General features: G+C 48.3%; 1 protein-coding gene across 4 annotated transcripts in view; it reads right to left on the reverse strand.

The window, feature by feature from the left end:
- Positions 1 to 3,580: 3,580 nt before the first annotated feature.
- The window catches only part of POU6F1 (POU class 6 homeobox 1), a 32,739-nt gene continuing 23,833 nt past the window's right edge, over positions 3,581 to 12,486 (reverse strand). For all 4 annotated transcript variants that reach the window (XM_039472386.2, XM_074402641.1, XM_074402642.1 and 1 more), the window contains 3 exons: positions 9,436 to 9,577; positions 8,379 to 8,547; positions 3,581 to 7,423 (listed from right to left, as the gene is read on the reverse strand). In XM_039472386.2, coding sequence (XP_039328320.1) covers positions 7,078 to 7,423; positions 8,379 to 8,547; positions 9,436 to 9,577 — 657 coding nt within the window. In that variant the 3' untranslated portion in view covers positions 3,581 to 7,077. The remainder of the gene's footprint in view (positions 7,424 to 8,378; positions 8,548 to 9,435; positions 9,578 to 12,486) is intronic.

The raw sequence follows: 12,486 nt of genomic DNA on the forward strand, positions 1-12,486 counted from the left end.
TCAGGTCACAGCCAGCTGCTGCCCAGATTCTATTCATTCTCACATTTCACACACCAAACCTGGCATAGCCAAGCTGAATCTCATATTTCCTTGTGTCTCCCAGGTACCTGAAGTCAGGGACTCAGCTGTCATTATTTCCATGAAGGAGTGGGTATGAAATGCATTCAGTCAATCATCTGCCATTTATCAAGCACCTACTGTATGCCCCTAGCTTCTGTATGAGGAGTTACAGCCCAGTGTGGATAGCTAATATCAGGGTTGTAAGATCTACGAAAAAGGTAATTGCTGGTGTCTGTTTGAATTTTTGCCCTGTTATTTCAGAGTACTGTAAAACTCCTCTGATCCCTAAGCTTTGCATCAGAGGCTTAGACATTCATTATCTCCCTGGGTGGGGGTGGAGAGGTGGGGCATGGTCCAGAACCCAGCATAGTGCCTGGCTCAGGAATGTTGGTTGGGTAAAATCAAAGGTAATATCTTGCTCTCACCAGTTTATTTTATTTTTACTTACTTGTTTGTTTGTTTATTTATTTTTTTGGAGACAGGGTCTCACTCTGTCATCCAGGCTTGAGTGCAGTGGCTTGATCTTGGCTCACTGCAGCCTCTGCCTCCCAGGCTCAAGTGATTCTCATGTCTCAGCCTCCTGAGTAGCTGAGATTGCCGGCATGTGCCCCCAACACCTGACCAATTTTTGTAATTTTAGTAAAGACAGGGTTTTGCCATGTTGGCCAGGCTGGTCTCAAACTCCTGATCTCAGGTGATCTGCCCTCCTTAGCCTCTTTAAGTGCTGGGATTACAGGCTTGAGCCACAGTGCCTGGCTGCTCTCACCAGTTTAGATTAGGTAGCCCAGACCTCATCGATACCAGCTGGGTGTCAGGGGAGGGGTCCTGAGAGGGAGAAGTCATGAACCCTGCTCTTAGGAGGTAGACAAGACAAGAGAGACCCTTATGACAGGTGGGCTCTCAGCTCTAAGCTCAGGTGACAGCCCTGGGGAATAATACAAAAAGTCTTGCTTACCGTATAGTCACTTTTTTTTTTTTTTTTTTTTTTTTTTTTTTTTTTGAGACAGAGTTTTGCTCTCATTGCCTAGGCTGGAGTGCAGTGGCACAATCTTGGCTTACCACAACCTCTGCCTCCCAGGTTCAAACAATTCTCCTGCCTCAGCCTCCCGAGTAGCTGAAATTACAGGCATGAACAACCATGCCCAGCTTTTTTTAAAATTTTTTTTATTTTTGTATTTTTAGTAGAGACAGGGTTTCTCCATGTTGGTCAGGCTGGTCTCTAACTCCTGACCTCTTGATCCACCCTCCTCAGCCTCCCAAAGTGCTGGGATTACAGGCATAAGCCACCACACCCAGCCTAGTCACCTAGCTATAAAGTGTAGATCAAACTATTAATGTTCTGGCATCCTATCCTGATAAGTAAATATATACCTTCATAGTGATGTTGGAGGCCAGGTTTGGATTTAGAACTCCTTGAAGTCCCAAGCTACAATGTGCCCCAGTCCTGGCCCTCAGTCCATTGGCTGCCTTCTCTTCCCTCTCCCCATCTCGCACTGCAAAGGGCCTCACATACATGTGTAGGCACCCCAGTCTACATATCCAAGCTTTGTCACCCAATTGTCTGACAAACAGCTGTCCTTTGGCCACTATGGGCTGAATGTTTGTTTCTCAAAAATTCCTATGATGAAACTTAATTCCCAATGTGATAGTATAGTTGTCCTTTTATATCTGTTAGGGATTAGTTTCAGGATGCCTGAGGATACCAAAATCCACAGGTGCTCAAGTCTCTCATATAAAATCGTGTACTCCAGTCTGGGCAACATAGTGAGACAACCATCTCTAAAAATAAAAATAAAAAAATTAGCCAGGTGTGGTGGCACATGCCTGTATTTCTAGCCATTCGGGAGATTGATGTGGGAGGATCACTTGAGCCAGGGAAATTGAGTGAGCTGTGATCACGGCACTGCACTCCAACCTGGGCCAACAAGTGAGACCCTGTCTCAAGAACACAAAACAAGGCCAGTCGCGGTCAGGAGTTTGAGACCAGACTGGCCAACATGGTGAAACCCCATCTCTACTAAAAAGAAAAAAAAAATTAGCTGGGCATGGTGGCAGGTACCTGTTATCCCAGCTACTCGGGAGGCTTGAGGCAGGAGAATCACTTAAACCTGGGAGGTAGAGGTTGCAGTGAGCCAAGACTGCACCACCGCACTCCAGCCTGGTGAGAGTGAGACGTCTCAAAAAACAAAACAAAACCCACCAAAAACAGCGTAGTATTTACACGTAACCTCCTATGCACATCCTCTTGCATAAACTTATCTCTATATTACTTATAATATCTAATACAATGTAAACACTATGTAAATAGTTATACTATATTGACCTTGTTTGTATTGTTTTTTATTGTTGTATTGGGGGTTGTGTTGTTTTTGTTTTTGTTCAGTCGTTTGTTTGTTTGGAGACAATGTTTCACTCTGTTCCCCAGGCTGGAGTGTGGTAGTGTGATCTCGGCTCACTGCAACCTCCATCTCCCCGGTTAAAGCAATTCTTGTGCCTCAGCCTCCCGAATAGCTGGGATTACAGGAATGTACCAACACACCTAGTTAATTTTTGTATTTTTAGTAGAGACGGGGTTTCACTATGTTGCCCAAGCTGGTCTCAAACTCCGGAGCTCAGGCAATCTGGCTGCCTTGGCCTCCAAAAGTTCTGGAATTACAGGCATGAGCCACCATGCCCAGCCTGTTGCTATTTTTGAATACTCTGTTTTCCATCTGAGGATGCAGACCCCAGGGATATGGAGGGCTGACTGTATTAAGGTGGAGCCTTTTGGAAGGCGATTAGTCGAGTAGGATTAGTGGGATTAGCTTCCTTATAAAAGAGGCCAAGGGAGCTTGCTTGCCCTTCCACCATGTGAGTTTACAGTGAAAAGACACCTGTCTATGAGGAAGAGGGCTTTCATCAGACATCGACCTTGATCTTGGACTTCCAGTCTTCAAAACTGTGAACAAGAAATTTCTGTTGTCTGTAAGCCACCGAGTCTAAGGTACTTTGTTGTAGCAACCAGAGCAGACTAAGATAACCACGTCTTAGACCTACAAGTGTGCACACCAACAGCAGAACTCTTGGAGCCCAGAAAGCAGGGATCCAGGAAGTGGGCTTGGCAGATAATTCTGGGGTCCTAGATATAAGAAAGGTGATCTAAAGTCGGGCATGGTGGCTCATGCCTGTAATCCCAGCACTTTGGGAGGCCGAGGTGGGCGGATCACTTGAGGTTAGGAGTTCGAGACCAGCCTGGCCAACATTGTGAAACCCCATCTTAAAAAAAAAAAAAAAAAAGGTGATCTAAAAGGAGAAAGGACACACCCCATTGGTCCTGTAGACTGTGTGCCCTGTAGGGAAGGTCGTGGTGGCAGAAAGGCTCAAGCAGGGACTTCTGAAGTGGGAATCCAGAGCACTGACCCCTGCTTTCTTGCAATGGGGTTTTCCAGGCTGCAAGCTGACAGCAAAGGCGGTCACTTCCCTGGCCTCTGACACTGGTTCCCTTCTATCTCTACCCTGAGGAGTGAACAGGAAACAAGTAGACCAGACAAACGAAAAAATACTGTTTATTCCACACAACTACATCAAATGCTTCTTCCCCATTCTCCTCTCCCCTTGCCACCCCTCCAGCCCTCAGAAGGCTTTGCCTGTGCTGGGAACAGTGAGAACTTCAGTGTCAGAGCCTGGTCCATGAGGCAGGAAGGAAATCTGGGCATGGGAAGGGAACTGGATTTCCAAGAACACAAAAACGTCAGGGTCTCGCATTCCAAACTCATGTGTTCCTTAGTCCATTTGGCTGAATTATTTCCCTGGACTTCACCTGGATAAAATGCCATGGTTAGAGCAGGGGCAAAGGCCCCAGCTGATTCACCAGGAAAGTTTTGGTCTTTCTTCCATTTAAAACAAAACAAACAAAACCCCACACAGTTAAACCACTTCTGTCCATTCTCCTCTTTCCATAGTAAGGGAGACACTAAGTTCTGGCTTAAGTTCAGAAGATGCTTCCAAAACAAAATGTTTACCAACTCCCTTCAGAACCTGATGCTAACAAAAAAAAAATAAAATAAACCCACTTCCTAGGTGAGAGGTTTGGGCCCGAGCTGCCTCCTGGGGAGTCTTACACTGGGGGAGCAAGGGCAGAAGTCATAGGCCAGCGAGCTCTGCTTTGGGTACACATCAGGAAAACCCTGCACCCCCATGCTTGGGGAATTCAGCCGCAAACCTCCCAGCCCTGCTATTGTTCTTCTGAATGACCAACCCATCATTCCTGCAGAGGAGAAATGGTTTCATTCTAGCTCAGCCTTGGGAAGATAGATTTAAATGAGGGAGGGGCTGAGAAAGAGTGGCCAGCCTTAATTTAGACCAGTGGTTCATGATTGTTTTCCCGTCATAACACAGGACAGATGGCGTCCTCCTGCATGTCCACCACCACAGACACACCCCGGATGATGTGCTATTCCCAGGGTACCAGCTGTGAACCATTTGTCGCTCTCAAAAAAGAAAGCATACCTGAATGCAAGCATCTGAGCATGAAAACCTGCATCTCTCTGAGTTGTTTTTTTTTTTTTTTTCTTTCCCCAAGACAGTCTTGCTTTGTCACCCAGGCTGGAGTGCAGTAGTGCAGTAGTGCAGTCTCAGCTCATTGTAACCTCCACCTCCCAGGTTCAAGCAATTCTCTTGCCTCAACCTCCCAAGTACCTGGGATTACAGGCATGTACCACCACACCTGGCTAATTTTTGTATTTTTAGTAGAGACAGGATTTCACCATGTTGGTCAGGCTGGTCTTGAACTCCTGACCTCAAATGATCTGCCCAGCTCAGTCTCCCAAAGTGTTGGAATTACAGGCATAAGCCACCACGCCTGGCTTAATTTTTTGAAGTGTAAGTCACCAAATCCTTTATAAGCTCTGGAACTTAACTATTCTCGCTGAAAACTAGTTTACAACACCCCTCCCAAATGACTTTGTTATCTCATTGAGGAAGGTCGATAACCCTGAACTAGAGTGTGGAGCCTCTCTGTTGAGACATGCTCTCCTGGGAAGCTGGGTCAGGCAAACTGCCCACTTGCTTCCTCACCTCTGCTACAATCTGGCAGGCATAGTTTGTCCAAATGCAGCAGGCACGCAAGCACGTGTGTGTGTGTGTGTGTGTGTGTGTGCACACGCGGGCAACACTTGCATGTGCTAATTCAGCACACTAAGAGTGTGGCCACGCTGGCATTGCAGGGGCTGGGAGGGACCAACAGTAAGTAAGAAAGGAAGCAGCACACCAGAGGAAGCTAGGCTAGGAGGTGACTGAGCACCAGTGACTGACAGAGGTGGTGATGCGCCCCCGCCTGTCAGTGGCTTCCTCAGGGTCTATTATGGGAGGGGCAGTGGAAGCAGCTGTTAGAAACCAGCCTCTGTGCTGGGCGTGGTGGCTCACACCTGTAATCCTACCACTTTGGGAGGCTGAGGTGGGTGGATCACCTGAGGTCAAGAGTTCAAGACCAGCCTGGCCATCATGGTAAAACCCCATCTTTAAAAAAACCAAACCAAAACAAAACAAAAAACAGCCTCTGTAAGGATAAGAGTACTGAAGAGAGGGGTGGTTGACCCGCATGACTTGGGGCCCTTTACGGATGGTCTACAAAGCCAGCCTGTGCTCATCTAAGCGAATCTTAGTTCTCTCCTGACTTCCTGGAGTTACATACTGAATTTTAGGGGCTGTCCAGCCACAATGAGGCTGGAAACTCACTTAGCAGCTTGGATGAGAGCCAGCCCCCAAGGTACCACAGCTATCTTGTCTAGAGGCATAACCCAACCTGATCTAGGGGTGTTCTTGGCTCAGAGGACACTGAGGGAATTGCTGAGATTTGACATAGTCATGGTCTGAGACTTGACAAAATGAGATTTCTCCTCCAGTATCCAAGGCTTAAAGTTACAAAGAAAATTAGAGTCAAGTCGACTTTCACAAGAGACCTTCCCAGACTCCATCATTTATTCATGGATGCTGTTCTTTCCCCCAGGGCCTTGCTGTCTGGTTTATTGTCTAATTTGCTGCTTTTGAGAAGGCCTCAGCATTGGGTTGGGAATGGGTGTGAGGACAAGAGAAAGTCAGAGAAAGTCAGCAGCCCTTTCCTTATTTATCTCCAGAGTTGCCTGTTTGCTTGGGCAGTGGGATTTTCCAGGCTGCAAGGTTTCTTCACCCAAGATCTTTTTTGTGGGAGGGACGGCCATCAACAGAGATTAGATTAAAATCTGAAAGAATGGTCTTATTTTCTAAATGTCCAACCTGCTGCAGACCCAGGACAACTCCAGGACAGGTACAGTTCACTGCTGCTTCTTCCAACGTGGATTGCAAAAGAACACGTTCTGTTTTAGTGCAAATTTCTCTGCAAAGGGACCAGGGAGAGGTGGGAGAGAAGAGCCCATGTTCTGGCCCCAGGGGGTTGGGAACCTTCTGACCTTGAGGTCAAGGCAGACCTTGAGTCTGACCTTCTGAGCAGCACGTCACACTTTTCTGAATTTTATCTCCTGGGTCCTTTCTGTGCGCCTGCAGGCAAAATGTGTGGGGAAGGGCAGTGTGAGGCTGTGGTTCCACTGGATGAGTTGTTATACCTGCCACACTAACACAGAAGAGCAAAGGAGAAAAGAAGGTGGAAAGAGAATGCCATCAAAAGCCGACCTAATGGCCAGTGGTCCTTAGGAGCTGCTATAGCCCTGCCCCAAAGACAGTGAGTTTCTGGTTCCCCACCAGAATTCACCCATCAGAAACCATGCTAGCAAAGTGCTTCTCTAAGTGACATCACAAATCCTCTTCTTTGGAGCAACCAGTCCAGAACGTGGAGCTCTCATGTGGCCCCGTCTGGCCTCCCCATGATGTGAGATACGTGGGAGAGAAGAGGGACATTGACGCACATGCACACAGTGGAGTCTCATGACCTGGGGCGAGCACAGCTGCACGTGGCAAAATGACAGGTGCTGTCATGGCAGTGGCGGCAGCCGGATGCCAAGGAAAACAGACAAAGTGCTAGAACACAGGGCCGGGGGCTGAGCTCTAAGGGATCTGAAAGACGTTCAGCTTGCTGGTGTTCTTCAGCGTCTGGCGCCGATTGCAGAACCAGACACGCACGACCTCACGGTCATAGTTGAGCTCCTTAGCAATTTCAGTGATCTCCTGGCCTGTGGGCAGCGGGTTCTTCTCAAAATAGGCATTGAGAGCCTCTATGGCCTGGGGAGTGAAGGAGGTGCGGCGTTTGCGTTTCTTGGAGGGCTCGCCTCCTACAAACTCCATCAGGTTCTGCTGGCCTTCCTGGTTCCGCAGTTCTGCTTCATTAAGCCACTTTTCCAGCACTGGCTTTAGCTTCTGGGCACTCTTGGGTGTGATGTCCAGCTTCTCAAACCTGTGGGCAACCCACACCCAGGAAGAGGCAGGCAGTGAGAGCATCTGGGTCTCTCTGGCACACCCCACACCTAAGTGTAGGCTCCAGCCTCAAGGGGCCGCTCCGCTTGGGGCTGGTGAGACCATACCCAGTGCTCCCCTCACCACCTCCGCCAGGATCCCTCTAGCTTGGCCAAGCCCAGAAACCTCAGACCCTCTGATGCCCCCGGTCCTAACAGGGAGACCATTTCCATGACCTTGGCTCAGTCAGTAGTGCAATAATAATAATCCAAATGCTTTATGAACAACCATTCTAGACTGTTCACCTAAATGAATGAAGTCCTTTGAATAGTCACCTTGGGAGGCCGCCAGTCGCACTCCCATAGCGGCATCACTACCAAGTCAGGCCACTCTTTCTGGCTGAGCCTGGATGTGGCAATAGGATTCTCCACAGAATTCTAATGCTCACTCTAGTCTGACCTATGGAGCTGGCAGGCAGATGAAACCTTTCGGCCTCTACCCCTCCTGGTGCCAAAACCAGTTTATAAGTGGCTTACAGAAACCTCAGCTGTGTTACTTTATAGTCAAGCCTTGTAAGAAGGGGGATGAGAGCATGATGAGGTGTGGTGGGTTACAGTTAAGGGCCAGGAGAGAATTGTTCCCACTTCTGCGACTAATTTTACAGGCTGTACTCCTTTCCTGCTAGAATTCCTCAGTGGATTAGGGTCTTGGGTTCCCAAAAGAAGACCATTTTAATGGCCAGGATTGGAGGATAAACTTCATAGAGCCTCAGAAGAATAGGGTCAGTCTTTAACTACCCCAGGTGTTCATATCTACCCTGAAGGCGGTCTTCCTTATCTGGAAGACTGGAGCAAGGGGTCATATGGAAAAGGGGCAGGTGCTCAGGTTCCCATGAGTGCCCAGTGGCACCAGGCAGCTGAGCAGTTCCTAATCCTGTCTAGGGCCGTCTTACTCACCGGCAGATGGCTGACTGGCTGTAGGCTGGACCTTCTGTTGCAGTCAGAGCCTGACCCACCTGGGTCTGTGTAAGGCCCAGAGAAAGCCGCCGTATCTTAAAGTTCTTAGCAAACTCCCGGATCTCTTCTAAATTGATCCCATCCTCATCCAGACTTGGAGTATGTGGCTCTAGGCCAGAGGGAGGGAGCAGGGATGAGTGTGTAAGATGGGAACCATCCTTGCTTATCTAGCTCATTGGTCAGGACTGATGCAGTAGCGAGAGATGAGGACATCTGGCAAAAGGCTCATGCACCCTCAAGACCCTTATTACCTTTGTCCCCAAGACAAGCAAGACTTGAAGAAAAGGGGCCTAAACCCACCTCTCCAGGGGTAAGGAGCTATTTTGAAGTTCTTCCAGCTCTAACTGCTGACCCTCCCCCATTCTCCCTAGGCCTAGGCTCAAACACACCTGTTGGTCACCCACATTCCTCAAATACTGGGTGAGAGACCGCAGTGGAGACAGCTCATGGCTCAGCCTCTCCAAGAGGCAGCCAGCCATCCAGCTAAACAGCCTCCACTGTCATTGTGCCCAAACTCCACCTCAATAGGAATGGAAATAAAAAAGCCCGTGCCTGCCAGGCATGGTGGCTCATGCCTGTAATCCCAGCACTTTGGGAGGCTGAGGCAGGTGGATCACCTGATGTCAGGAGTTAGAGACCAGCTTGACCAATGTGGTGAAACCCTATCTCTACTAAAAATAGAAAAAAATTAGCTGAGTGTGATGGTGCGTGCCTGTAATCCCAGCTACTCGGGAGGCTGAGGCAGGAGAATCGCTTGAACCCAGGAGGTGGAGGTTGCAGTGAGTGGAGTTTGAACCACTGCACTCCAGCTTGGGCAACAAGAGTGAAACTCCATCTCAAAAAAAAAAAAAAAAAAAGCCAGCCCCTCACATTAGGCTTCTGCCCTTCCCATTTGGACCCCAGGATGTTTACCAAGGAGAGCAGCATCTGAAGGGGTTGGGGTGCCCAAATAAATGCCTCCCTACTTGTCCATACTCCTCCTCCAGGAGCCACTTACTGGACACCAACTGGCTGACAGTGGGGGTCTCTGAGCAGGTAATTGGGATAGGAGCAGAGGCAGATGGCTTGGCTGCTGGAGCTGGGCTGGCGATGACCACAGCAGGCTGGGGCACTGTTGGTGTGGGCTGGATGGGCTGCACCTGTGAAAGGAGAGACAACAAGGCTTGCTGCCCTCTGCCAGGCTCAGGGAGCTGGACCCTGGGTGACCACAGGCAGGGCAAAAATAGGCATGAAATCCTCACAAATGCAGGACACTCCCACCCGGGCCCTATCATAAAGCAAGACTAGGCTGGGCATGGTGGCTGACGCCTATAATCCCAACATTTTGAGAAGCCAAGGTGGGAGGATCACTTGAGGTTGGAAGTTTGAGATCAGCCTGGGCAACATAGCAAAACCCTGGCTCCACTAAAAATACAAAAATCAGCTGGGCATGGTGGTGGGCGCCCTTACTAATCTCAGCTACTCAGGAGGCTGAGGCAGGAGAATCACTTGAACCTGGGAGGCAGAGGTTGCAATAAGCCGAGATCGTGCCACTGCACTCCAGCCTGGGTGACAGAGTGAGACTTCATCTCAAAAAAAACAAAACAAAACAAAACCAAAAAAACAGAAACACGCAAGACTAGAAGCTTCTTATTAACACCCACCCAATAATAACGACTCAGTTATACTAAATGAGCACAGCAAACCTGCCCTACCAACGCGGGGCTTCACACCCACCTGTGACACAGGTAGGTGAAAGGCTCAGAAAAGGTTCAGTACACTTGGCAACAAGTGCCCACGCTTGGGATAACTGCTTCCAAATCTCTGCCCTCACAGAAGCAGCCTCAACCTACTTAGAGCCTCTCAGGCCCCAAATGCGCATGAATAGGGAAACTGATAGATGGCTTTTAGTATCTCTCCACCATGAGAGACTGTGTAGACGCCGAAAAGGAGAAGGTATACCTCTTAACTACTCTGATGTCTGAGTCACAACCCGAAGTGAAAAAAGTAAGGTGAAAATCAGTTTTGGCCAGGTATGGTGGCTCATGCCTGTAATCCCAGCACTTTGGGAGGCCAAGATGGTTGGATCAGGAGTTCGGGACCAGTGTGGCCAACATGGTGAAACCCCATCTCTTACTAAAAATACAAAAATTACCCAGGCATGGTGGCATGCACCTGTAATCCCAGCTACTTGGGAGGCTAAGGCGGGATAATCGCTTGAACCCAGAAGGCAGACGTCACAGTGAGCCAAGATTGCGCCACTGCACTCCAGCCTGGGCAACAGAGTAAGACTCTGTCTCAAAAAATAAAAAATAAAAAATTTTAAAAAAGAAAATCAGTTTTTATGGAATAATGCCTTTACAAAATACATACGAATTTCCAGAAAAACAAAATCTTGAGGCATATTAAGTGACCTTTCAAAAGAAATTGTCTCTGGAGATGGAATTAAAAGAGCTTTTTACTGTTTACATTACACAAAATATTAGAATTTTTGTAAAAATCACCTATCATGTTTGCAATCAGGAGAAACAATAAATATATGAAAGTATTTGGTACGATTTAAAAAACAAAAAGCTTTCTAGGAAGTACAGATTTCTCCAGGATGGTCCTGTTTCCTGGATTCTACCCTGGTACGTCTCAAGTCCATTGCTTCTTCATCCCCAGGGCCTTTGCCTTAGTTCAGAGCTCCTTGCCTCTCCCTGGAGCTGTTTAAACTGCCTCACCACAGTCCAGTTTGTGACACCATGTGAATAACAGGGATTTTTTGTTTTGAGATGGAGTCTCACTCTGTCACCCAGGTTGGAGTGCAGTGGTGCGAACTCGGCTCACCACAAACTCTGCTTCCTGGGTTCAAGTGATTCTCCTGCCTCAGCCTCCCGAAGAGCTGGGATTAGAGGCACCCACCACCACACAAAGCCAATTTTGTATATTTAGTAGAGATGGGGTTTCACCATATTGGTAAGGCCGGTCTCGAACTCCTGACCTCAGGTCATCCGCCTGCCTGAGCCTCCCAAAGTGCTAGGATTACAGGCGTGAGCCACAGCACCCAGACTATAAAAGGGATTTTTTTTTTTTTTTTTTGAGACGGAGTTTCGCTCTTGTTACCCAGGCTGGAGTGCAATGGAGCGATCTCGGCTCACCGCAACCTCAGCCTCCTGAGTAGCTGGGATTACAGGCATGCACCACCATGCCCAGCTAACTTTTTTTTTTTTGTATTTTTAGTAGAGACGGGGTTTCACCTTGTTGACCAGGATGGTCTCGATCTCTTGACCTCGTGATCCACCCCCCTTGGCCTCCCAAAGTGCTGGGATTACAGGCTTGAGTCACCGCGCCCGGCCTATAAAAGGGATTTTTTAAAAAAATGCATTATCTCAGCTGGGCATGGTGTTGCATGCCTGTAATCCCAGTATTTTGGGAGGCTGAGGTGGGCCGATCACTTGAGTCCAGGAATTTAAGACCAGCCTGGGCAATGTGGCAAAACCCTGTCTCTACAAAAAATACACAAAATAGCCAGGTGTGGTGGTGCGTGTAGTACCAGCTACTGGGGAGGCTGAGGTGGGAGGATTGATTGAGCCTAGGAGCAGAGGTTGCAGTAAGCCGAGGTCACAGCACTGCACTCCATCACTTTTGGCAGAGCAAGACCCTGGTCTCAAAAAAAAAGCAAATCTGATCAGCCATTTCCTTGCTAAAGCAGTTCCCCACTGCCTGATGATGGTAAAAAACAAGAACTACTGTTTGTTTTTCAAGTGCTTTCTGTGCGCCAGTGTTCATTGCCTATGTATGATATATCCTTTAGTGTTCATAACCTTCTGAAGTTGGTACCCTTATGATCCCTATTCACAGAGGAAGCTAAGAGGTTCTGCACAAAGCTTGGATGTGCATACTACATTTGCAAACCACTGGCCTTATTATCACTTGAGAACTTAGAAATGCAAACTCTTGGATCCCACTTCAGATCTACTAAATAAGAAACTCTGTGGTGGGACCCTGGAATCTTCATTCCAGCAAGCCCTCCAGGGGTTCTGACGCACAGGCGTGAGAACTGCTGCTCTGGCATGCCGTACTTGTT

Source organism: Saimiri boliviensis, chromosome 7 (assembly GCF_048565385.1).
Source record: "Saimiri boliviensis isolate mSaiBol1 chromosome 7, mSaiBol1.pri, whole genome shotgun sequence".
NCBI lineage: Eukaryota > Metazoa > Chordata > Mammalia > Primates > Cebidae > Saimiri > Saimiri boliviensis.